The 24,900-nt window shown below is 46.6% G+C and overlaps 3 protein-coding genes across 6 annotated transcripts; 2 read left to right on the top strand and 1 right to left on the bottom strand.

Annotated features, from left to right (window-relative positions):
- Positions 1–4,317: 4,317 nt before the first annotated feature.
- On the bottom strand, positions 4,318–7,567 carry EBP (EBP cholestenol delta-isomerase). 2 transcript variants are annotated; one of them, XM_072125007.1, is made up of 5 exons: positions 7,453–7,567; positions 6,937–7,249; positions 6,354–6,390; positions 5,386–5,516; positions 4,318–4,894 (listed from the first exon to the last, which is right to left on the bottom strand). In XM_072125007.1, exons 2-5 carry the CDS (start codon positions 7,235–7,237, stop codon positions 4,671–4,673), a joined length of 693 nt encoding a protein of 230 aa, XP_071981108.1. In that variant the 5' UTR covers positions 7,238–7,249; positions 7,453–7,567; the 3' UTR covers positions 4,318–4,670. The 2 variants fall into 2 exon arrangements, with proteins under 2 accessions (XP_071981108.1, XP_071981107.1); XM_072125006.1 differs by having other exon boundaries at positions 7,428–7,546.
- Positions 7,568–11,337: 3,770 nt separating this feature from the next.
- PORCN (porcupine O-acyltransferase) lies at positions 11,338–16,461 on the top strand. Of its 3 annotated transcripts, none has more exons than XM_072125005.1 (15): positions 11,338–11,486; positions 11,906–12,081; positions 12,315–12,507; positions 12,581–12,624; positions 12,715–12,896; positions 13,328–13,458; positions 13,928–13,945; positions 14,356–14,370; positions 14,578–14,703; positions 14,794–14,894; positions 15,036–15,112; positions 15,192–15,255; positions 15,460–15,545; positions 15,767–15,877; positions 15,996–16,461. In XM_072125005.1, the coding sequence occupies exons 2-15, from the start codon at positions 11,946–11,948 to the stop codon at positions 16,095–16,097; spliced, it is 1,386 nt and encodes a 461-aa protein (XP_071981106.1). In that variant the 5' UTR covers positions 11,338–11,486; positions 11,906–11,945; the 3' UTR covers positions 16,098–16,461. The 3 variants fall into 3 exon arrangements, with proteins under 3 accessions (XP_071981106.1, XP_071981104.1, XP_071981105.1); XM_072125003.1 differs by lacking the exon at positions 11,338–11,486 and adding an exon at positions 11,584–11,602; XM_072125004.1 differs by lacking the exons at positions 11,338–11,486; positions 13,928–13,945; positions 14,356–14,370 and adding an exon at positions 11,584–11,602.
- A 3,590-nt stretch (positions 16,462–20,051) lies between these two features.
- LOC140076940 (organic solute transporter subunit alpha-like) lies at positions 20,052–23,944 on the top strand. The gene is made up of 7 exons (XM_072123743.1): positions 20,052–20,184; positions 20,426–20,577; positions 21,091–21,164; positions 21,316–21,471; positions 21,600–21,711; positions 21,965–22,217; positions 23,095–23,944. The coding sequence occupies exons 1-7, from the start codon at positions 20,121–20,123 to the stop codon at positions 23,553–23,555; spliced, it is 1,272 nt and encodes a 423-aa protein (XP_071979844.1). The 5' UTR covers positions 20,052–20,120; the 3' UTR covers positions 23,556–23,944.
- The last annotated feature ends 956 nt before the right edge of the window (positions 23,945–24,900 follow it).

Genomic DNA, 24,900 nt, shown 5'->3' with positions numbered 1-24,900 from the left:
CCTTTGAAAAATGCTCGAGTCTCCCATTGACTTCAATGGGGCTCGTTATTCGAGACGAGCACTCGAGCATCTGGAAAAGTTCGTCTCGAATAACGAGCACTCGAGCATTTTAGTGCTCGCTCATCTCTAGTACAGACTCCTAAGAGCCTGTACTGGAGAGACTCCAGTCTCCCCCTGAGCTACAGCTCAGCTAGCTACTAACTCCTCACATTCCTACAATCCTAAGACTCCAGAACATTCTGGGCCAGGGGTTTTATCATCTCCCCTTGGTCAGGTGGTGGCTGCTCCTCCAATTACCTCTCAGCTTACAGAGACAGGATGCAATACATGTGATTGGTTACTAGACTCTTACATCACACAGAACAATTAACTTCTGCCTTGCCAGGCAGGATTAACCACTGCAATGTCCCCTGTGTTATGTGATGACATGCTGTGGGGCTTATTCGCAAGCACTCCTTCGCCATTGCATCGGCGAGGGTGTTGCATATACAGAATGACCATTACAATCAGACAACGGAGAAGAAACAAAGGCAACGTTATGGCAAGTAGGTGACCCTACAGTAGCAAATAATCAGTCTCAACCAATAGCCAACTGTGTCAATACCATTTATAGTCACAGCCCCCCCCCCCAAAAAAATGCAACCAACAGTCACAGTGAAACCTTCCTGCCCCCATCACGGCGGCCAAAAGTCACAGTAGACCCCATTAACAATTGGTAGCTGTACCTATTTCCTATAATTTAGACCTTATCATTACTTTCTAGTCACTTCTGTAAAACACCCACAGAATTGGCGCCATACACTTGCAGCTTGGGTTCTCCGGACTCCAGAAGCTTGGCCACCATGCGCAGGAAGCTCTCCACAAAGAGAGTGACACGCCATGAGGAGCTGCTCCAAGGCCTCCACAGCAATGAAGACATTTCCGTAGTGATGTAGCTTGGATTAGTACAGACGTGGCGATACAAAATGTGTGTGTTTTTCCTTTTTTTTTTTTTAAAGGAGCTAGGCATTTTTGTGAAGTGTGGTGTTTTTTGCTATTTTTTTTTTTTTTAGAGCTACATACAGCAGAAGAAAAAAAAGGAGGAGGAGCTGCAGGGAAACGGGGGAAGGTGAGTATATGTGTTTATTATTTTACAGTGGGGAACAATAGGCGAAGCTGCTAGGAGGGGCAAAATATGAGGTGTAGCTGCTGGGGGTCGCAATATGTGGGGGAGGGCTGAGCGAAAGGCGTGGCTTAAGAAAAAATATTTCCCTCTTTCTCTGAAATGAAAGTTGTTCTGCAGCAACAGGATATCATTAATCTCTCTCACTGCTCCGGTGTGATTTTGGTCTCTCTTCTTCCACAGTTCTGTGATTTTTGTGGATTTCTTGGCCATAACTTTGTCACCAAGGATTCTCCAAAGGTTTGCTATTAGGTTTAGGGCCCTCTGACCTGCACCCAGTGAATCTAATGGATCCTGCTATCAGTCTGGCACTAACGTATCTGCCTACAATAGTACTTTAGTCTGAGGTGTCATAGTGTTGGAAACATTATATCCCGGCAGGTTGCACTGGGTCGGGGATATTACTAAGTATTCTCCACCAGATCAGTCGAGTTCTATAATAAAACACCAAAAAGGCAGTAAAGACTGACACTTTCCCAACCAGAGCAATAGGAGAGAGATTGCAATGTGTGCTGGGAGAGAAGGTCATTGATTATCCTGGGCCGATAGACCAAGATAATTCTCCATAAACAAAGATAAAAGGGACACGGCGAGACCTTGAGAAATATCTGGAAGACAAAGGTCATCAGTGCTACAGACACAAAGGACAAAGTGTCATAGACTTCATCTGCTGCTCTGAGCTCACATCATGTGGAGATATCTATTCTCTATTAGGGATCCTGAAGTTCTTCAAGGATTCATTGCTTGTTCAGTATCTGCACAGAATACATTACGTTTTTGTATACGCTAAGGCAATACGATGGGAAAGCACCTGACATATCCGCTTAGCGTATACATTGACAAATAGATGCATAGTTGTTGCGACTTAACGTCCTGTCTGCCAAAAAACGCAGGATGGGAAGATGTGGCAGCTATCCATCCTGCGCCATCTGCCTGAGCGATGTATGCGCTTAGCGCAGGCAATAGACGGCTATTGGGAGCGCATGCAGCATATTGCATCTCTCCTCACAGCCCCCCCCAGCGCATTTTGTATTGTAGCAAAAATATTGGCTGTTTCAAATGGAAACCAGCAGAATAGTGAGTGCAGCTCTGGGGTATAATACAGGATGTAACTTAGGATCAGTACAGGATAAGTAATGTCATGTATGTACACAGTGACTGCACCAGCAGCAGAATAGTGAGTGCAGCTCTGGGGTATAATACAGGATGTAACTCAGGATCAGTACAGGATAAGTAATGTCATGTATGTACACAGTGACTGCACCAGCAGCAGAATAGTGAGTGCAGCTCTGGGGTATAATACAGGATGTAACTCAGGATCAGTACAGGATAAGTAATGCCATGTATGTACACAGTGACTGCACCAGCAGCAGAATAGTGAGTGCAGCTCTGGGGTATAATACAGGATGTAACTCAGTATCAGTACAGGATAAGTAATGTGATGCATGTACACGGTGACTGCACCAGCAGCAGAATAGTGAGTGCAGCTCTGGAGTATAATACAGGATGTAACTCAGGATCAGTACAGGATAAGTAATGTCATGTATGTACACAGTGACTGCACCAGCAGCAGAATAGTGATTGCAGCTCTGGAGTATAATACAGGATGTAACTCAGGATCAGTACAGGATAAGTAATGTCATGTATGTACACAGTGACTGCACCAGCAGCAGAATAGTGAGTGCAGCTCTGGGGTATAATACAGGATGTAACCCAGGATCAGTACAGGATAAGTAATGTCATGTATGTACACAGTGACTGCACCAGCAGCAGAATAGTGATTGCAGCTCTGGAGTATAATACAGGATGTAACCCAGGATCAGTACAGGATAAGTAATGTCATGTATGTACACAGTGACTGCACCAGCAGCAGAATAGTGATTGCAGCTCTGGAGTATAATACAGGATGTAACTCAGGATCAGTACAGGATAAGTAATGTCATGTATGTACACAGTGACTGCACCAGCAGCAGAATAGTGAGTGCAGCTCTGGGGTATAATACAGGATGTAACCCAGGATCAGTACAGGATAAGTAATGTCATGTATGTACACAGTGACTGCACCAGCAGCAGAATAGTGATTGCAGCTCTGGAGTATAATACAGGATGTAACCCAGGATCAGTACAGGATAAGTAATGTCATGTATGTACACAGTGACTGCACCAGCAGCAGAATAGTGAGTGCAGCTCTGGAGTATAATACAGGATGTAACTCAGGATCAGTACAGGATAAGTAATGTCATGTATGTACACAGTGACTGCACCAGCAGCAGAATAGTGAGTGCAGCTCTGGAGTATAATACTGGTTGTAACTCAGGATCAGTACAGGATAAGTAATGTCATGTATGTACACAGTGACTGCACCAGCAGCAGAATAGTGATTGCAGCTCTGGAGTATAATACAGGATGTAACTTAGGATCAGTACAGGATAAGTAATGTCATGTATGTACACAGTGACTGCACCAGCAGCAGAATAGTGAGTGCAGCTCTGGGGTATAATACAGGATGTAACTCAGGATCAGTACAGGATAAGTAATGTCATGTATGTACACAGTGACTGCACCAGCAGCAGAATAGTGAGTGCAGCTCTGGGGTATAATACAGGATGTAACTCAGGATCAGTACAGGATAAGTAATGTCATGTATGTACACAGTGACTGCACCAGCAGCAGAATAGTGAGTGCAGATCTGGAGTATAATACAGGATGCAACTCAGGATCAGTACAGGATAAGTAATGTCATGTATGTACACAGTGACTGCACCAGCAGCAGAATAGTGATTGCAGCTCTGGAGTATAATACAGGATGTAACTCAGGATCAGTACAGGATAAGTAATGTCATGTATGTACACAGTGACTGCACCAGCAGCAGAATAGTGAGTGCAGCTCTGGGGTATAATACAGGATGTAACTCAGGATCAGTACAGGATAAGTAATGTCATGTATGTACACAGTGACTGCACCAGCAGCAGAATAGTGAGTGCAGCTCTGGAGTATAATACTGGTTGTAACTCAGGATCAGTACAGGATAAGTAATGTCATGTATGTACACAGTGACTGCACCAGCAGCAGAATAGTGAGTGCAGCTCTGGAGTATAATACAGGATGTAACTCAGGATCAGCATTTAATAAATAACGGAGCTCTCCCAGTAGATTGGTTTTATATATAATCTGTAATTGGTGTTCAGACATAATAATTAATTATAAAAAAACAAAACAAAATGTAAACCTGTATATAAGTTACACGTTCCTTCATACAAGTGGATAGAAATGTCTGATCTCTGTGTATAACACAATGCGTTGTATAAATGTCTCATGGATAAAGTGCGATTTCCCATAGCAACCACATCCCAACTAATACAAAAGTAGGATTCTGATTTCCCGTGGGCTTCACCCTCCACCGGACTTACACCCCATCCCTTCCTGTTACCCTTCTCACAGATGTTCTCGCACTGAGGCCCCCTGTTGGTTGGTCACATTAATACTATACACCCCCATCACCCACATTCAGTTCTTTTTAGATTTGTTTGCAGGTCGGGTTCTGTCGGCTGTGGATTGGGATTTGCTCAGGTTGATCCAGGCGTCTACGATGAGGATAGACGGAATGACAATCCACAGCATGTTCATGAAGACAAAGTAGAACCAGAAGTAGATGGGGTGCCACATCTCACTGTGACTGAACCCTTCCCGGTACTCCGTGTAGAAGTACAGAACGTCTCCGTACAGCTGCCCTGTGGATGGAGACAGGATAGCATGTTACCACCAGGCGTGAGGAGCCACCTATCTGCAGTGCCAGGCTGCCCCACCAGGCGTGGAGAGCCACCTATCTGCAGTGCCAGGCTGCCCCCACCAGGCGTGAGGAGCCACCTATCTGCAGTGCCAGGCTGCCCCCACCAGGCGTGAGGAGCCACCTATCTGCAGTGCCAGGCTGCCCCACCAGGCGTAAGGAGCCACCTATCTGCAGTGCCAGGCTGCCCCCACCAGGCGTGAGGAGCCACCTATCTGCAGTGCCAGGCTGCCGCCACCAGGCGTGAGGAGCCACCTATCTGCAGTGCCAGGCTGCCGCAACCAGGCGTGAGGAGCCACCTATCTGCAGTGCCAGGCTGCCGCAACCAGGCGTGAGGAGCCACCTATCTGCAGTGCCAGGCTGACCCCATCAGGCGTGTACCAGGCTGTGTACAGATGTGAATGTTTTGGGCCATGGGAGAGTCCAGGAACTTACCCAAAGACACAATCAGCTGCAGCACAAAGCGATAGGGTTTATTCTGCAGGAAGGAGATCACCGTCCAGACACTCAGTGGTCCCCACGCTGCCGCTGTGATGGTCTCCATGCAGACTGTGAAGTTATCAGCTCTAGAAAGAAGACAGGGCAGACAGACAACCATGTGTCAAAAAGATTGGCAGGTTACGAGTGACAAATCTGATTGTGTATGTCACTGCTCCGTCTTGTATGACGCCATATGATGTACATGATACTACAACTGACCACCCTTTACCTGACATGGGGGAGATAGGAGGATTGGGTAGCTGGATTTTAACTTGTCTGATCCTTTTGCTAGCAGCGAGTTAGACATTAGCCAGAAGCGTCCCCTCCCCCTCTTCTGTATAAATCACTACTTTGATGATGAATGTGTATGAAGAGATGGCTGTTAAACACTTCATGTCTCCTGATCTTGTCCCTTTCCTAAATACATCACTTCCAAATATAGAAACAAAGGAACAACATTTAAAGGGGTTTTCCCACAAAGAAAAGTTAAGCCCTATCCACGGGATTGATAGGGCCTTACTTGCTGATCGTTGGGGGTCTCAGTACCGAGACCCCCAATAGATCGCGAATATGAGGGGTCCGTCAGACCCCTCCTCTCTTCGCAATCTCCGTCAGCTCCATAGAGATTAATGGAGAAGAACGGTCATGTGCGGTCCTCTGCTCCATTAATCTGAGGAGTGGCGAGATCTGTCGGACCCCTTGTTTTTGCAATCTGTGGGGGTTTCAGCACTGGGACCCCCACTGATCAGCAAGTTAGGCTCTATCCACGGGTTAGGGCCTAACTTTGCTTTGTGGGAAAACCCCTTTAATACAATAAAGAAACCACAAAGTGTGCACAAGAATGGGGGTCCCCAAATCCACTGTTTGCGGGGAGCAGTCCACCCATGTACACACAACCTCAAGACCTGAGGGGAGATACTCACATAATGTAACGACTGTCACCTTTCCCGTATTCTTTCCCTGTGGAGAGATGGAAAATAGGGGCAGAGAATGAGGACCCATTCTAAATCTTCTGTTTACCTATTACTGTCTCAGCCCACGTTTTATTCCCCCCCCCATCCCCAGTATTGTCCATCCCCATAGATCTAGAACCCCTATTTCAGGCCATGATGGGAGTTGTAGTTTTTCACAGGTTGGGGTACATTCCGGTTCACAAATCTATAAATCTTTTGTCTTATGTGGCCAAGTTATTTCTGCATAACATCCTTTTCTGGGAAAGTTGAGTTACTAATGTGGCTGACAGATCCCACGAGTTGTCACTCAGCTTTCTAAGACTTCTGCAAGGCAAACTTAACAAAGGATCAGATAGTAAGAGACGCATTGCTGAATATGCAACGTATGAGCCAGGGTGTATAAGAGCTGGATGGCAGCCGCCTGGGAAATGTAACAGGAGCCTTCAGCTATCACCCAGCTTTCCCCGAGACAGATGTAGCATTTTACATGTAAAAACCTATAAACTTCAATTTCCTACAGGTGCGTACCCCCAGGTCCCCGCTTTGTTCTTACACAGCTGTGAGAGGAACGCCTGGTCCTTGGGGATCACTGGGTAGTAGAAAGCGAACCAGCCTTCAATGACGCCATGGATGAAGCCACAGACCATGAACCAGCAGACAGCCAGGCGGCGGGGGGCGCTCATCCCAGACACACGCCCCGACACCAGCCACGTCCCCACCAGCAGGACCCCGGACACGGAGAACAGGAAGGTCAGGATCTCCCACATGGGGCGGTCATTGGGGCGGTAGCCATCGATCCGCAGATCCCGGGGCCAGTACGGATGAGGAGCAGGGGATCCGGTATCTGGAGACATGATGTGTCCTGTCTGCAGGAGGAGAAGGAAGAACATGAGATTCCCAGAGAAAAGACTGGATCTCCTGTGACAGCAGCAAAAGCAACTAGAGATGTACATGGGAATTGTTACAGAACTACATCTCCCAGCATTCCTGACAGTCGCTGGGCATGCTGGGAGTTGTAGTCCCGGGTCGGGAGCAGCGCTGTACCTGTGCTCAGGCTCCTGGCTCTCACCTGCAGATCTCACACACCTCTCTAGGGGACAGCGACACACAGTCCGCATGGCCCCGCCTTCCCTCCCTCACCGCCCAATCACTGCGCGAAGATGTCACAGTTCAACCAATCAGAAGCCTACGTTTCCAAGACACTCTGTGGGCTCATTGACTACACGACCGCCCCACTTCCGATTGGAAGCTGTGATTGGCTGAAAAAAGCCGAGGGCGGATCCTGTTTGGTCTATGAACCTCGCCAGAGGCTCGTTCTATGGGAGCACATTGGTCAAAATCCAAAAAAGGGTCCGCCCCTTTGGTTGATTGGTTTGAATCCCCCAACCCCCGCCCGCGCGTCACGCCCCCTCCACCCGAGATAATTGTTATACTACAAGTGGCCGGCAGAGGGCAGGATAGTGTATTACCGAGCGCCGCCATTGTTATGGTGGGGTAAAGACTCTGAACGAGAGGTCCAGTAATAGCTGATCTATTTGTTAAGTAAACCACTAGAGGGCGGTAGAATATTATTTATGTGTAATACATGAAGTAACCCACTAGAGGGCGGTAGTTGAGGTTAGAAGAGGTTCTCAGGCAGCTGCTTCTGTCTATCCCACGAAAAGGAATGCAGCGGAGGTCTCACTACTTCCCCCACCACCTAGTGGCGAAATCAAAACACTACATTTAATACAGACCTTTGCTGCCATCTAGTGTTATAACTAAGCAACTACATACCTCAATGTTAATTTCTTCTCCCACCTAGTGGCAGAATTGGGATACTACACGTATTATTATTTTTACTATTATTTTTACGAGATTTGTAAAAATAATAGTAAAAAATGTAGTATCTGAATTCTTCCAGTAGGTGCCAGTAGAAATGTGTGCTGTGGTGCAGATGTAAGTGGTTGGAACTGTAGTAAGTACATTTTCCCAGTAAGCGGCAGTAGAGATTTTGGATAAGACTTTTGTATTAATAAAGTTATACCACTAGGTGGCAGTAAAGCTATCGGCTAGCTGCAGTAACACGACTCTGCTGCTAGGTGGTGGTAGAGATTTATGTGGTAATTAAGTTACACCACTAGATGGCAGTAAAGCTATCGGCTAGCTGCAGTAACACGACGCTGCCACTAGGTGGTGGTAGAGATTTATTCAGTAATTAAGTTACACCACTAGATGGCAGTAAAGCTATCGGCTAGCTGCAGTAACACGACGCTGCCACTAGGTGGTGGTAGAGATTTATGCAGTAATTAAGTTACACCACTAGATGGCAGTAAAGCTATCGGCTAGCTGTAGTAACACGAATCTACCACTAGGTGGTGGTAGAGATTTATGTAGTAATTAAGTTTAACAACTAGATGGCAGTAAAGCTATCGGCTAGCTGTAGTAACACGAATCTGCCACTAGGTGGTGGTAGAGATTTATGTAGTAATTAAGTTTAACAACTAGATGGCAGTAAAGCTATCGGCTAGCTGCAGTAACACGACGCTGCCACTAGGTGGTGGTAGAGATTTATGCAGTAATTAAGTTACACCACTAGATGGCAGTAAAGCTATCGGCTAGCTGTACTAACATGATTCTGCCACTAGGTGGTGGTAGAGATTTATGCAGTAATTAAGTTGCACCACTAGATGGCAGTAAAGCTATCGGTTAGCTGCAGTAACACGACGCTGCCACTAGGTGGTGGTAGAGATTTATGTAGTAATTAAGTTACACCACTAGATGGCAGTAAAGCTATCGGCTAGCTGCAGTAACATGATTCTGCCACTAGGTGGTGGTAGAGATTTATGCAGTAATTAAGTTGCACCACTAGATGGCAGTAAAGCTATCGGCTAGCTGCAGTAACACGACGCTGCTGCCAGGTGGTGGTAGAGATTTATGTAGTAATTAAGTTGCACCACTAGATGGCAGTAAAGCTATCGGCTAGCTGCAGTAACACGACGCTGCCACTAGGTGGTGGTAGAGATTTATGAAGTAATATAGTTACACCACTAGGTGGCAGTAAAGCTATCGGCTAGCTGCAGTAACACGACTCTGCTGCTAGGTGGTGGTAGAGATTTATGTGGTAATTAAGTTACACCACTAGATGGCAGTAAAGCTATCGGCTAGCTGCAGTAACACGACGCTGCCACTAGGTGGTGGTAGAGATTTATGAAGTAATATAGTTACACCACTAGATGGCAGTAAAGCTATCGGCTAGCTGTAGTAACACGAATCTACCACTAGGTGGTGGTAGAGATTTATGTAGTAATTAAGTTACACCACTAGATGGCAGTAAAGCTATTGGCTAGCTGTAGTAACACGAATCTGCCACTAGGTGGTGGTAGAGATTTATGTAGTAATTAAGTTTAACAACTAGATGGCAGTAAAGCTATCGGCTAGCTGCAGTAACACGACGCTGCCACTAGGTGGTGGTAGAGATTTATGCAGTAATTAAGTTACACCACTAGATGGCAGTAAAGCTATCGGCTAGCTGTACTAACATGATTCTGCCACTAGGTGGTGGTAGAGATTTATGCAGTAATTAAGTTGCACCACTAGATGGCAGTAAAGCTATCGGCTAGCTGCAGTAACACGACGCTGCCACTAGGTGGTGGTAGAGATTTATGTAGTAATTAAGTTACACCACTAGATGGCAGTAAAGCTATCAGCTAGCTGCAGTAACACGACGCTGCCACTAGGTGGTGGTAGAGATTTATGCAGTAATTAAGTTACACCACTAGATGGCAGTAAAGCTATCGGCTAGCTGTACTAACATGATTCTGCCACTAGGTGGTGGTAGAGATTTATGCAGTAATTAAGTTGCACCACTAGATGGCAGTAAAGCTATCGCTAGCTGTAGTAACACGACGCTGCCACTAGGTGGTGGTAGAGATTTATGTAGTAATTAAGTTACACCACTAGATGGCAGTAAAGCTATCGGCTAGCTGCAGTAACACGACGCTGCCACTAGGTGGTGGTAGAGATTTATGTAGTAATTAAGTTGCACCACTAGATGGCAGTAAAGCTATCGCTAGCTGTAGTAACACGACGCTGCCACTAGGTGGTGGTAGAGATTTATGCAGTAATTAAGTTGCACCACTAGATGGCAGTAAAGCTATCGGCTAGCTGCAGTAACACGACGCTGCCACTAGGTGGTGGTAGAGATTTATGAAGTAATAAAGTTATACCACTAGATGGCAGTAAAGCTATCGGCTAGCTGCAGTAACATGAATCTGCCACTAGGTGGTGGTAGAGATTTATGCAGTAATTAAGTTATACCGCTAGATGGCAGTAAAGCTATCGGCTAGCTGTACTAACATGATTCTGCCACTAGGTGGTGGTAGAGATTTATGCAGTAATTAAGTTATACCGCTAGATGGCAGTAAAGCTATCGGCTAGCTGTACTAACATGATTCTGCCACTAGGTGGTGGTAGAGATTTATGCAGTAATTAAGTTATACCGCTAGATGGCAGTAAAGCTGTCGCTTAGCTGCATTAACATAAATCTGCCACTAGGTGGTGGTAGAGTTTTATGTAGTTATTTATCTCGAGCACTAGGGGGCAGCAGCAGTACATGTAGCAATTTATTCTTCCACTGGGTGGCGGTAGAGATGTACGTGTAGTAACTTGTGGAGCTAGTTTCTAGTATTTAGCGGGTGAGTTGTGCTCATAACATGTTTCCGCGTAATGAGAACATTGCATTGCACTCCGTTTGTCCAGCGTTTAACCCCGCTCCTTCCCCAATTTCATTGGTCAGTGTAGCTGTCATGTACGTCAGTTGCCAGCTTCCTGCTATGTGATTGGCTCAGTCGCCGAGTCCTCTTCGGTGATTGGTTCTGTGCTGCCGCTTTGCTGTGTGACAAGCATAGTTATTCGTCTCTCTGTATGTGATTGGTCGATCTTCTCATATCCTCTTCTGTTATTGGTCGGTTGTTCTTGTTTTGTGATTGGGCTGCAGGATGAAATGGTGACTTGTGATTGGTTGCTCCCCCCTTCTCTCAGCTGTGATTTGCTGGTTTGGGGGCAGATTGATGAGAGCATCCCCCATAGCAGGAGAATGGAGGCAGCAGAGCTGGTGTAGAGGTAATGGCTGCTGCTGGCAAGCAGTCCCCTGTGTGCCTGTGCAGCCCCCAGTGTTACCCAATGTGTGCCAGTGCAGCCCCCTGTATAGCCCCCTGTGTGTCCGCGCAGCCCCCTGTGTAAGCCCATGTGTGCCAGTGCAGCCCCCCCTTCCCCTGCGCGCCTGTGCAGCCCCCCCTTCCCCTGCGCGCCTGTGCAGCCCCCCCTTCCCCTGCGCGCCTGTGCAGCCCCCCCTTCCCCTGCGCGCCTGTGCAGCCCCCCCTTCCCCTGCGCGCCTGTGCAGCCCCCCCTTCCCCTGCGCGCCTGTGCAGCCCCCCCTTCCCCTGCGCGCCTGTGCAGCCCCCCCTTCCCCTGCGCGCCTGTGCAGCCCCCCCTTCCCCTGCGCGCCTGTGCAGCTGATGGTTTTCTCTTTTTGTCTTTAGGGTTCAGGACTATTACACCCCCAGAATTCCAGGACCAAAAATGGCCGCCTTTAGCCGCAGGGAATTTTATGAACAACTTCTCCATGGGTGCGTTCTCCCCACGGCTCTGCAGGGGCTGGAGCAGATTTGGGTGCTGCTCCTCATGTGTCTCGGCTGCCGGGTGCTCTGGAGGATCGGTAAGATCACATCATGGGTGACACACGTGTTACATACGTGCTACGTGGTCCACTGTGTCATGGAGACCACATGTATGACTACTGCAGTCAGGTATGTGCGCGGCCACAAAGCCTCAGCAATCCTGCGCTGATACATTGTAACGGAATGTAAGTAGAGGTGCGGATGTAGGGGGCGCTAGGACCAGGCATTGTACGCTGCGGCCTCGGATGATGATTCTTTTCTGTCTCCTCAGGCCTCCCGTCCCACGTGAAGCACCTGTTCACCATCGCCGGGGGCTTCTTCTGCCTCCATCACTTCTTCCAGCTGCAGATGATCTGGGTGGTCCTCCTGAGCCTGCTCTGCTACCTGGTGCTCTTCTTGTGCCGTCACTCCCAGCATCGGGGGGTCCTGCTGTCCATCACCATCCTCATCTATCTCCTGATGGGGTGAGCTGCCCTTAGCTGCTCTATATTATCCAACACTCTGCACCTTTCACCTCATATTGTCTCTTCTCTCCAGGGAGATGCACATGGTGGACACAGTCAGCTGGCACAAGATGAGAGGTTGGCATCTTCTATAGACCCTCTGTTCCTGTGGGAGAGCCCACCCTACACACACTGATGCTTCTTCTTCTTCCTACCATGTCTGGGCAGGTGCACAGATGATCGTGGCCATGAAAGCCGTGTCCTTGGGCTTCGATGTGGATCGTGGCATAGTGCGCTCTATTCCATCTCCAGTGGAGTTCATGGGATACGTCTACTTTGTGGGAACCGTCATCTTCGGGCCTTGGATCAGTTTCAGTAGTTACCTGGAAGCCGTCAATGGCCGCAAACTGGTGAGGCGCATAATGATTAAATCTGCAGTGTGTTGGAGAGCCCCTAGTGCAGTGATGGTGAACCTTTTAGAGCCTGAGTGCCCAAACTTCAACCAAAATCCACTTATTTATTGCAAAGTGCCAGCACAGCAATATAAGCAGTAATTTATTTCTCCTTGTTCTTTGACAACAATTGTTCAGCCTCCTAAAGACAACAACGCAGTTGAAAGGAGAAGGGCAAATTCATCTATCATTGTAGGAAGATTCTGTAGGAAGATTCTTTGAGTCCTGTCTGGTGAACTCCATTCTGGGGTGATGGCCTGGGTGCCCACAGAGAGGGCTCCGAGTGCCGCCTTTGGCACCAGTGCCAGAGGTTCGCCACCACTGCTCTAGTGCTTTTTGAAGGTGACCCGTCTTTCATCTGTTGTATCATATTCTCTCTTATCCCATAGACCTTCAGCTGGTTCTGGCGCGTTTGCCGCAGTTTGATCCTCTGTGTCTTCTGTCTCCTGGTGTCCACCTGTATTTCGCCGTACCTCTTCCCGTACTTCATCCCCATCTACGGAGACCGGCTGCTGAGGAAGTGAGTATCTACAAGTACAAGCAGTCACAGATTTTTCTGCCTTACAATAGACTTGTGTATCTCTTTATTCTAATATCTCTGCTTCCTCCAGTGAATAGCTTCTTGTTTACAGCTGGAGACTGAAACCCATGGTGGTGCGGTCCTGCTGACAGTTGCTCATGGCTTGTTACATTAGGGCACATTGTAACAAGCTCTGTAGCTGCGTCAGTGGGACTTTGGCTTCTGGATGTAAACAATAAAGGTTTCAATTTACTGACATGAAGCAGAAATGTAGAAATGGAGGCACAAATGGCTGCAAGTATGGAGTACACAATGCGTTACTATCTTGTAGTGTGGGGTGCTGGGGGTGCTGGCCATGTGACACCGGTCTGATGGCTTCTCTGCTTCTCATTACTCCTATTGGTTTTCCAATGTATTTCTCAGATCTTTTCCTTGCTCTTCCTTTTCTTATGCTTCCGCGGATCCTCAGTAAGAAGCGTAAAGCCAGGTATTTAATCTAATTTATTTCATTGTAGAACCGATTTATCAAAGCTGCTGCAGAGTAACAGTGGATGAGTTCTCATGTGTACTGTGCACAGCAATACAAAACCAGTACATTAGTGTAGTGTATGTGATGTAGTACAGAAACCTTTCTTATCGTCTGACATTTCATCCCCTTTAAAGGGGAGTACCATAGTGTAGTCAGATGCTGCACTGTAACAATCACTGCACCCATGGGTTTGCCTTGCGTTTCCTTCCATAAAAAGTCACAGTCATTCTAATGTCATTCTAGCCACCCACATCATCTTAATATCTCCAATCCTCATTTTGCCGTTATGACCCCATTCACCTCTTGGTATCTTTCTCTTATTGTTCTTGATTCTCACTCTTCTTCTTTTCTGCTTCTCCCTGCGGCAGGGGTCTGGTTGTACGGTAAGTGGCTTCTTTTTTTCTTTTAGAATGTATATATTATATATTGGTCTAATATGTCACTTATGATTGATCAGTAGTTACCACATGATGGATGACACCTTTTATAGTATGAGGGAAATAACAGAAGTTTTATTACATTGTAGAAACTGTACTGTAACATAGTAGATGACAATATTGTTAATTTCTCTCCTCCCCTCTTGTGTGCAGGTGGCTACGGGCCTACGAGAACACCTCATCCTTCCATTTCAGTAATTATTTTGTGGGGTTCTTGTCTGAGGTGACGACTGTCCTGTCTGGTGCTGGATTCACAGAGGAGAAGGATCACGTTCGCTGGTGAGCTTACGCTTGGCATCTTCTCCATCAGATCCTATTTCTTATCTCCTCCTTATGATTGTCTTCCTCCTGCTCCTTGTCTTTCCTCAGGGATCTCTCTGTTTCTCATCCGCTGAATGTGGAAGTCCCTCGCTCGATGGTGGACGTGGTGACAAGCTGGAACCTGCCCATGTCCCGCTGGCTCCATACATGTAAGGTGTCCCAGTCCTCAGATGGGACTTGTGTTCTTGTAGGGGGAGATTTTTCTCACCTTCAGAATGGTTAACATTTTACTTGATCCCTGAACACGACTTAAACTCCTGAAATCTTACTTTCTTATACCCTGTCTCCAGATGTCTTCAAGAACGCGCTGAAGCTCGGCACTTTTCACGCCATCATTGTTACATACGCTGCCAGCGCTTTACTTCACGTGAGTGTCCTAGTTGTACATGTTACTGTATAGATCCAGGGCTGAAGGGTTTATCAGTCTGTCTTCTGTCTTCTCCCAGGGTCTCAGCTTCCATCTGGCGGCCGTGCTTTTATCTCTGGGTTTTATCACTTATGTGGAACATGGTGAGTCTTTTATCGCTTTGTCACCCAAAAACCCAAATACATGTTATTTTAGCTCTGGATGGATCACCTATGTCTTAGGTGATTTGGGGTAAAGGACAGCTCCAGAGCACCTGCTACCCCAGTCCTACCCCTCACACATATGACACTAGTTATTGTGTAATTCCTAACACTAACTTGTCCATAATTCGCCCTCCTCTATATCAGTGCTCCGAAAGAAACTCGCCGAGATCTTCAGTGCCTGCATATTGTCCAAAAAGTGTTCTCCATCGTGTTCCCACCGTAACAAAAAGGTAAGAGGGTCAAAGGATCTGAGTACCTGCACCCCCGTTGCACCCCTCGATGACTTATCATGATCCGTCACTGAGACCCCCACTGATCAGCAAGTTGGTGACCTGTGGATTGGGGCCTAACTTGCTTCGTGGGAAAGCCCCTTTAAGGCTATTTCATGTTTTCATATAACAATGTGCTACTTTATAGTCTTGAGGATTTCATGTATCCCTTCTATGAACAGGGTGTCCTCGTGTACCTGCTGAACACGCTATTTGGGGTCATGGCTCTCTTCCAGCTGACGTACCTGGGGTCTTTATTTGATACAGATTCGGAGGATACTACAGAGGAAGAGGTAACTTTTATAATGATCTGTTATCACTGTGGTAAAAGTTTGCCATTCAGGAGGCTGGGAAAGCTGGGTGGTAACCTGTTGATGAGTAATAAGTCACTATCTTACCTTCATTGTGCAGGGCTACGGGATGGCGCACACCATGAACAAGTGGTCGGAGCTGAGCTGGGCCGGTCACTGGCTCACATTTGGCTGTTGGGTGTTCTATCGCTTGATTGGTTGAAAGGAAGACGTCTACAGGACTCACTTAGTGCCATCTGTCTCCACCTACCGCGGCGCAACCAAATTCTGCCATTCAGTGTTTCTGGGCAGAGGAGAGGGCTGGTACATACGCCACTGCAGAGGTAGGCGGGCATCCTGCCAGCAGCTGGAAAGTAACTGAAAGAGATGCCCCCTGTTGGACATTGATAGAACAGCCAGCTCTATGTATCATGTGGACTGTGTGTCATATATATATATATATATATATATATATGTATTCCCTGGTGACACGGGCCGGGAGACTTCTTTTCTAAAAGGAGCCTAGAAGAAAGACGTGTGACCTCTCTGGCTGCCCCTATACAAACAATAAAGTTATTTTATAAGGATGGTTTTTGTGTGTCACCTATAAAGTTTAAGGACGCTGACAACGTTCCAGCAAACTCTTTATTGCAGAAGCCACACAACATGACAGGAAAACGGTATAAGACGTAAGTGCCCTCCATAATGCATTTGTCCTGCAGGGGTCCGGAGCCCAGGGACTCATTCACACTGTGGGGTGCTCACACACTTGTGATTGTTCTCACGTACGGACCCCTCGGTCGGCTCGCACCAACAGGAAGGGTCTTACTGGCAGACTGTGCCGGTGCCAGGACATGAGGGTCTTGCTGGGCTGCACGCTCTCTGTAGACGAGTGGTGGATCCCACGTTTTCTACGACATGAACCCAGCAGCGTCTCCATGGCCATTCGCACAAAAGCCTGGAAGTTACTGCTTCGCTCTCGGCGGCTGTCCTTGGGGGAGAAGAGGGGTAGAATGGGGGTCTATGAATGCATAGGTGGGGTATGGGGACAACAGTATATGAATAGGAGAAACATATATTAGATGCAGAAGACATACAGAGGGGGCACATTCAGTGTCACCTTCACCATCTAACTAGGACACCGCAGTCCTCTTCTCCATAGGTCGTGTCTGGTATTGCAGCTCCACTAAAGGGAATGGGACAGCTGCAATACCGGATGCAACCTGAAGACTAGTACGGCGCTGTTTGTGGAAGAAATCCGTCTAGTTTCTCTTGCCTTGTGTCGCCACTTTTAGAAATAATGGCAATGGAAGACAATGCAGGAGAAACGGATCATTCTAGAATTAAAACCACACTGGCTAATATACACACAAAATAATAAAAATCACAAGTACGTGGAGGCAATGTAAGGCTCCGAATATGGAGGGAGCTTTCCCAGTGTGTCTCCGGACCTACGTATTGTGACTCCTGTTATATTTTGGGTGACTACAGCCCCTCCCCCCAGTGCCCCCCATACTGTGGATAGATGACAATTCACAAATTATTTCAGAATAATTACTATTTGTTAGGTGTTTTTACTTTGTTACCTCTTTGCTTCTTAACATGTGTTTTTTTCTCCTGCACCCGGTGCCTGTGTTCTGGGAGATTCTGGGAGGGGGAAAAAAATAAATCAAAGGGTCATTCATACCTGTGGATATTTCCGTGAAATAAAACATAGAACTTTCATATGAAATTGGATGTTAATGAGGTGCAGATTTATGGAACTCTTCACTTAAAAAATTGTCTGATGACCCTAACAGCCAATCACAGCTCAGCTCTCATCTTGGAAGGGCTTGACAAATAATAAAAGCTGTGTTGTGATTGGTTGCTGTATATATCTCTCAGTATTTATTAACCTGTTTCTTACCTTGTAGAGGGTTCTGTCAGACTTGTCCCCTGGGAGACAAAACAGATCAAATTAAACTAAAGCGGACCGTCATTCCTACACCCCTGACATCCTTATTATATGATACATTACTGTTGTCTTCTTACAACTTCCCAAATCTGCCCCATGGAAAAGAGCAATATAGATGCCGGGTGTCATGCAGCTTTCCCCCTGTAATCCCTTCCATCATTTCCAGAACACTACACATCCCACAGAAATCTCATGCAGGACTCCAGAAAAGCTGGGTTATGATGCTTGTAAGCTGATAACTGTGCTGGTTTTCCATATGTGCTAGTGATTCTGTCCCTATATTTGCAAATGTACTATATATTTTGCATCGTATAAAGGGGGTCCCAATATTCACTGAGCTGTGAGTAGGTGGTCTCCCAACTGTGTCATAAAGGGGGGCTATAAACGTGGCTGCAGCTGCTGTAAAGTGCCCCCTCAGGTAAGTGGGTTTAGCTTCCCATTTGTATGTGTCCCGCTCAGCACGCACTTACCTTTTCCCTCTGGCATCTTGCCCCAATGACTGGGTGTGTAGGACTGAGTGTGAGGGTCTGTGTACTGAGCACACACATCCTGGTACCACCCACATTTATCCCCCTGAATGCCCCCGCAGTGCCCGAGAGAAGGGGCAGATTCCAGAACCGGGCAGAGATTCTGCATATTCAGGGAGAGATGTGCTGACCCAGGCACAGCGAGCACCCATCCCCTCATTAACCCCTCCATGGGCTGCGGTAAATAACACCTACAGTTGTTGTTGTGAGGGGAGAGGGGCTGTATACATATATTTTTTAAATATTTTTTTTAAAACCCTCAATACATCCGTGCAACTAAAAAATCCCTGTACGGAAAGAGGTCACATAGTTATTGTTACCGTATTTGAAGTCCTTGCGTCATCCGTTTAGCGCTCCCTACTACTATCTTGAGACACGTGCATGAAATACTGACTAAGATTATACTAAGATTGCTTTCACATCTCCGTCCGGTTTTTCATGCACCAGTTTCATGACCCAGATCAGAGTAGTGAATGCTGTTATTTTCTCACATAGGATCAGATCAATTAACCGTGAAAATCACCTGATGCGCAAATAACTCTATGGGCTATCTACAAGTCAGAGTCGTGTCCAAGCAGGGCCGGTTTTAGAAGAAAAGGGGCCCACCAAATAAAACGATTTTATGAACAGTCACAGTCAGTGAGAGGCTCCATTAGCCCTGCACAATAATAACACTTTGTAGTCACACACAGTAGTAGGTAAGTATCTGTAATATGGGACTGAAGGGGAATGTTACAGGAGATAGAGAGATGATAGAAGATAGATATGAGAGATTGATACAGTAAAAGAAAGGTAGAAGATAAATAAATAATATATAGGAGATACATAGATAAATAGACTAAAAGCTAGATAGATAAATGGTTAGATAGACAGTTATATAGATAGGAAATAGACAAATTATAGGAGATAAATAACTAGACAGATAGATGATAAATAGATATATAGATAGGAGATGATAAGCATCTTCACCCGGGTATCCACAATATTGAGGCAAACTGAACATAGTAATGAATGTCTGCCATAGTGTGGAACGTAATCACTCATAGATACAAGGTAAGCCTGTGTGACCCAAAGTCAGGGGGGGGGGGCGATTCTACATCGTTCAGAGTATGTGCAGACAGTAATACACATAAAACACACCTTCCTTTACTCTCCAGCAATAACAGTCATAAAGCAAGCACAACAAGCTGTAGTAAATGGGGTCAGGCTCTCCAGGAGCCAGGACGGCTGTAGCCATAAACACGCCTATTACAGGGTCATTGATCGACTGGTGGACCTCCTGAAATCACTGATATAAGACGTATTGAAAAAAAGAATAATAATCCAGAAATTCCAGAAAGTTATTCTGTAATCTCAGAACATGTCGGGTTTGGCCTGTGACATCCCATAATATACTACAGTAACACCTGTTACTCCTGGATAAGACTATGGGTTTAGCGCACAAAACACTGTATAGTAGGATCTGATTTAGGGTGATGTGATTTCAGATAACTGGATATCCTTAAATATGATAATGAGGATGTATAACAATGATACATAGAAAAGGGGTGTGACCCTCCCCATCTCCAGGTAGATGTCACCTGTGGACTTCAGTCAGTTACCTGGACACCCGCTCCGCTTTCTATTAATGATTAATATGCGGAGGTCGGGAGCATCCTCAGGAGTGGATCCTGGGAAGAGGAGGATGTCTCAGGAACTGGGGAGAGGCCGCCCAGAAAACATGGATGGCAGAGAAGAATAGCTGGAAAGACGGGAGCTTGCCATAATGAAGGGGTCCAACTGTTCTTTGGATGGGGGGAGTTTCCCCCTATCATCCGAGTTTTTCCAAGGTACAGTGGATCTTATATATAAGCCTTACAGAGAGATGCCCAATGTGGTTAACCTTTCCTAAGAGCCACATCCTAAGATTTGTAGAATGTACCGAAAATGAGGTGTTTATCTGTAACTCAGTCTCCTATACATGAATATAGTCAGATTATATTCTTCTGAGTGCGCCCCCTGCTGTTAGTCAATGATCCCCCCACCTCGGTGTTATATTTGCCCCTCTGAGTATGTTTTCTGTGACATTAGTGATAAAGAAGGACCTGTGGATCTTCCTCATTCCCGTGCTGGTCGCCTGTGTTCAGCTGGCTTTATTCCTGGAAGAGATGGGATTTTTCTTGCGGAATATTCGCAGCACACGGAGAACCTGTCTGTACCTGTGGATCCTGGGAGTTTATCCGGTGAGAATGGGAAATCTTAGTTGGGATTTTCCCTTTTTTTGTTTCTCTTTGTTTGGATCTTTATAGTCCCCAGTGACTGTAATGGGGTCCACCAGGCGCCCAGTATAATGAAGGGCACAAAACTTGTGCATGGAGATGTTTTACATTTTGTGAAACCTGTCATGGAAGATCCACACCGAGACTCAGATGCTGATGTGAACATAGTCCAAGCAGAGCTATGGGATTAAATATGCCAGTGGTGTCCTAATGACTTGGTGGGTAGAACTGGGATCATTGCGTTGGAGCCAACCACAGGAGCCATCCACTAACCAAGGAAGCAACGCATATCTCTTCACATGAATGCTATGTTTCCTTACTTAGTTGAATGTTTTATTTGGATTGTTAACCCCCATAAGACCCCTGAAAGCATCTTTAATATAGTTATTTCAGACAATTCCTGAAGACGGAGGCGGGAGCCTTCTATGAGGATCAGTCATTATGCAGTTTACTAACATGTCCCTTTCCCTTGGCCAGGTATTCTGTGTCTCCTCCATTATTGGAATGTACATCCCCCGCTCCTCCGCCATCTGTAACTTTGTGGCTTCCATGTAAGTGTCTGTGATTTAGGAAGTAACAACTAATCTGTGATTATGACATTTAGTGATTTCCCTGGATATACAAGTGCTATGTGTGTCCTGCCTGTACCGCCCCGGCCGATGCTTATAGACACGGCGTCTTCCTCACCCTTCTTGTTTGCAGATATCACTCCATAACACTTTGGAAATTCTTGGACCTGATAACAGATTTCTTTGGTGGTAAAGCGAGAATGTTAGAAGAATTGGGGGGTCAGATGGTCTCACCCAACCCGCCACCTTGCTGCTGTTGCTGCTGCTTTCCTAACATAGTTGTGAACAGGTGGGTACATTATACTGATACCCTATAATCAGTCCTAAAAAAAGAGGTCCAAAAACTTCCGAGCCCTCTAAGTGGGATGTAAACATGGATTTACTTACCAATCCAGGCGCTGACTTTGTGTGTCTCAGGAGTAATCTGCGCTGGATGAATATCGCTGTGTACCAGCTGTCAGTGGTGCGGACCCTCCTGTTCTTCATGGGCCTCATTCTATGGACAGATGAGAAGTATGACTATGGGGATGTGAGTATACATACATGGCGGGCTCTGACTCCATTATCGTAGTGGCCATATCGTATATATGACACAAAGACTAATGAGGGGAACCTTGTGTCATACTGGGGGCCCTTTGGTCCCACAATGGATGCAGAAGACATATAGCCACCCCCTATTTTGTACAACTAGCCCTCTACAGAACGCCAGGACTTGTAGTGGTTGGTTGTAGTCCTAGTTTGGGGGTCCAAAGGTTTTTACATACCTGTTTGTTAACTTTCAGGTGGGCTACACTAACCCCAACTCTTACATCAACATCATCATCAGCCTGTCCACGTTCCTCTCTTTCTATGGCTATCTGCTCTTCTACAAAGCCACAAAGAAATCCCTGGAAGGCTACAAACCGAGGTCCAAGTTCATCTGCATCACCCTGGTGCTGGTTGTGTGTGGCCTGCAGAACGGGATCCTGGAGACCATGGCCGCCCTGGGAGCCATCCCTTGTGTACCTCCCTTCACGGTGGAGACGCGCTCTCAGAGTAAGTGCCATCATATGCATAGAACGTGGAAGATATTAGTGTACACCTATATCAGAGATTTCTTATATACCATTATAGATTCTCTGTGGCATGAAAGACTTAGAAATCATCATGAATCCACAGTGTGACATGATGGGGACATCCTGGACTTGTGTAGCTCTATGCCAATTACCGTATATACTCGAGTAAAAGCCTAGTTTTCTTAGTTCAATGTTTTTGTGCTGCAGGCATTCCACTAGTGAGGGGAGGCTGCTGGGCGTTCCACTAGTGAGGGGAGGCTGCTGGGCATTCCGCTAGTGAGGGGAGATGGCTGGGCATTCCGCTAGTGAGGGAGGCTGCTGAGCATTCCACTAGTGAGGGGAGGCTGCTGAGCGTTCCACTAGTGAGGGGAGGCTGCTGGGCGTTCCACTAGTGAGGGGAGGCTGCTGAGCATTCCACTAGTGAGGGGAGGCTGCTGAGCATTCCACTAGTGAGGGGAGGCTGCTGAGCGTTCCACTAGTGAGGGGAGGCTGCTGGGCGTTCCACTAGTGAGGGGAGGCTGCTGAGCATTCCACTAGTGAGGGGAGGCTGCTGAGCATTCCACTAGTGAGGGGAGGCTGCTGAGCATTCCACTAGTGAGGGGAGGCTGCTGAGCATTCCACTAGTGAGGGGAGGCTGCTGAGCATTCCACTAGTGAGGGGAGGCCAGCTGATAATTTAATTCCACTAGTTAGGCGAGGTTATTGACCAATGCATTTCCCACCGTAGGCTTCTGTTGCAGACATCCACAGCAAATGTCTTCAGATTAATGTTATTATCAGGCAAATGTTGGATTAAACACTAACTATACATGACTATGCACATTATATAATAGCACCATGTTTCTTCCCCGTCCACAGCCGTCTACAATTATTCCATCACCATAGAGATGTTCTTCATCAGCCTGTTTGCCCGCTTCTGCTTCCGGAGGGTAGAGCCGTGTACAGATGAGGAGTCTATGACCCGCGAGGAAATGCAAAATAAGTCCTCCCAGACCACCCTGCCGGACATGAGCAGCCTCTCTGAGGACGATGGGGTGGGCACCAACGCTGGTTACATGAGCGATGGAGACGAGACTCTCTGCCACATTGAGCATGCCCCGTTAGACAAGTACGACTTCCTCCAAGAGAGCAGCATGGCCCTACCCAGACAGAGCATGGCCAAACCAAGGTCAAGGGGCATAGGTGTAGAGATGGCAAACATGAGCATGCCTCCTACACAAGACTATGAAGTAGAGAAACCGCCAGCAGCAGGCAAGGGTGGACTACAAGTACAAGCACAGATAAATTATATTGGCATCAATGATGCTACAGTAGTCTGAGCGTCTACCCACTAAATGGCACTGCTAAGGCCCCTTCCACACTAGCGTTGCGTTTCACGTCAGGGTGCAATGCGTGAAAAACTGACGTTTTTGGCTGCGTTTTTGTTCCATTTTTCCTTGGAGTAATTAGCGTTTTTCACGCGCGTGTTGTTAGCGTTTTTGGCGCATTTTTCACGCGCGATTCAATGGGAGACTCGAGCATTTTTCAAAGGGACCATGGTTTGGGATTAAAATGTGTTATTTAATTGAAAAATAATGTCTTCTGATAAATTGCAAACATCTGCGATCTATTCTTCACTGTTCCGCGCGTATATTATCTCCCGACAAGTTAGCAGATGTGAAGAACAGTGAAGAATAGAATAAAAACAGTGAACACAGTGACCACAGGATCATTTAAGATAAAAACACAGTGCAGAACACAGTGCAGAATAGATTACAGATGTTCGGCACATCTGCTTACTTGTCGGGAGATGCGCATGGAACGGTGCGCCCAAAATAGCATGTGAAGAACAATATATATGTGTGAAGAACACATTGCAGATGTATTTAAACATCTGCAATGTGTTCTTCACACACATATATATTGTTCTTCACATGCTATTTTGTTCGCGCCGTTCCGCGCGTATCTCCCGACAAGTAAGCAGATGTGCCGAACATCTGTAATCTATTCTGCACTGTGTTCTGCACTGTGTTTTTCTCTTAAATGATCCTGTGTTCACTGTGTTCAATGTTTTTATTCTATTCTTCACTGTTCTTCATTGTGTTTTTTTAATTAAATGCTCGATCGCGAGCAGGGGAAATACTGTTATTCTGGTCACCTAGCAACCCTTACGTTTAAAACGCATTGCACTCGCATTGCACTTGCAATGATTGCGAGTGCAATGCGTTCTTGATGCATCTCCATAGACTTGAATGGGGCGTGAAAAACGCGCGTGACACGCAAAAGTAGAGCATGCTGCGATTTTGACGCGCGTGAAAACGAACGCAAGCACGCGCGTTAAAAACAACGCTAATGAAGAAAGACCCATTGAATACAATGGGACAGAGTGCAATGCAAGTTCTGCGCGTCAAAAGCACGCGCAGAACTCGCGCGTGAAAAACGCCAGTGTGGAAGGGGCTTAAGAATACACAGCCAGGCAAACAGTATCAAGCATTGTCCCAGGAGGGAGGTGAACTCCTAGCTTTGTGTATGTTGTTGGTCGCAGCAGGACTGTAAAAATTGTACGGCTCCATGGCCACATGCGGCCCTATAACTATCTCTGACCGGCCGCATAAGATCCTCCATATTTTCATTGAATCATTGTAATGTTTTATTTGCTGCATTTCATGAAGTTACGTGATGAAT

Source organism: Engystomops pustulosus, chromosome 9 (assembly GCF_040894005.1).
Source record: "Engystomops pustulosus chromosome 9, aEngPut4.maternal, whole genome shotgun sequence".
Lineage (NCBI taxonomy): Eukaryota > Metazoa > Chordata > Amphibia > Anura > Leptodactylidae > Engystomops > Engystomops pustulosus.
Note: the sequence above shows the minus strand (reverse complement) of the source record. Positions and strands in the feature narration are given on the sequence as shown.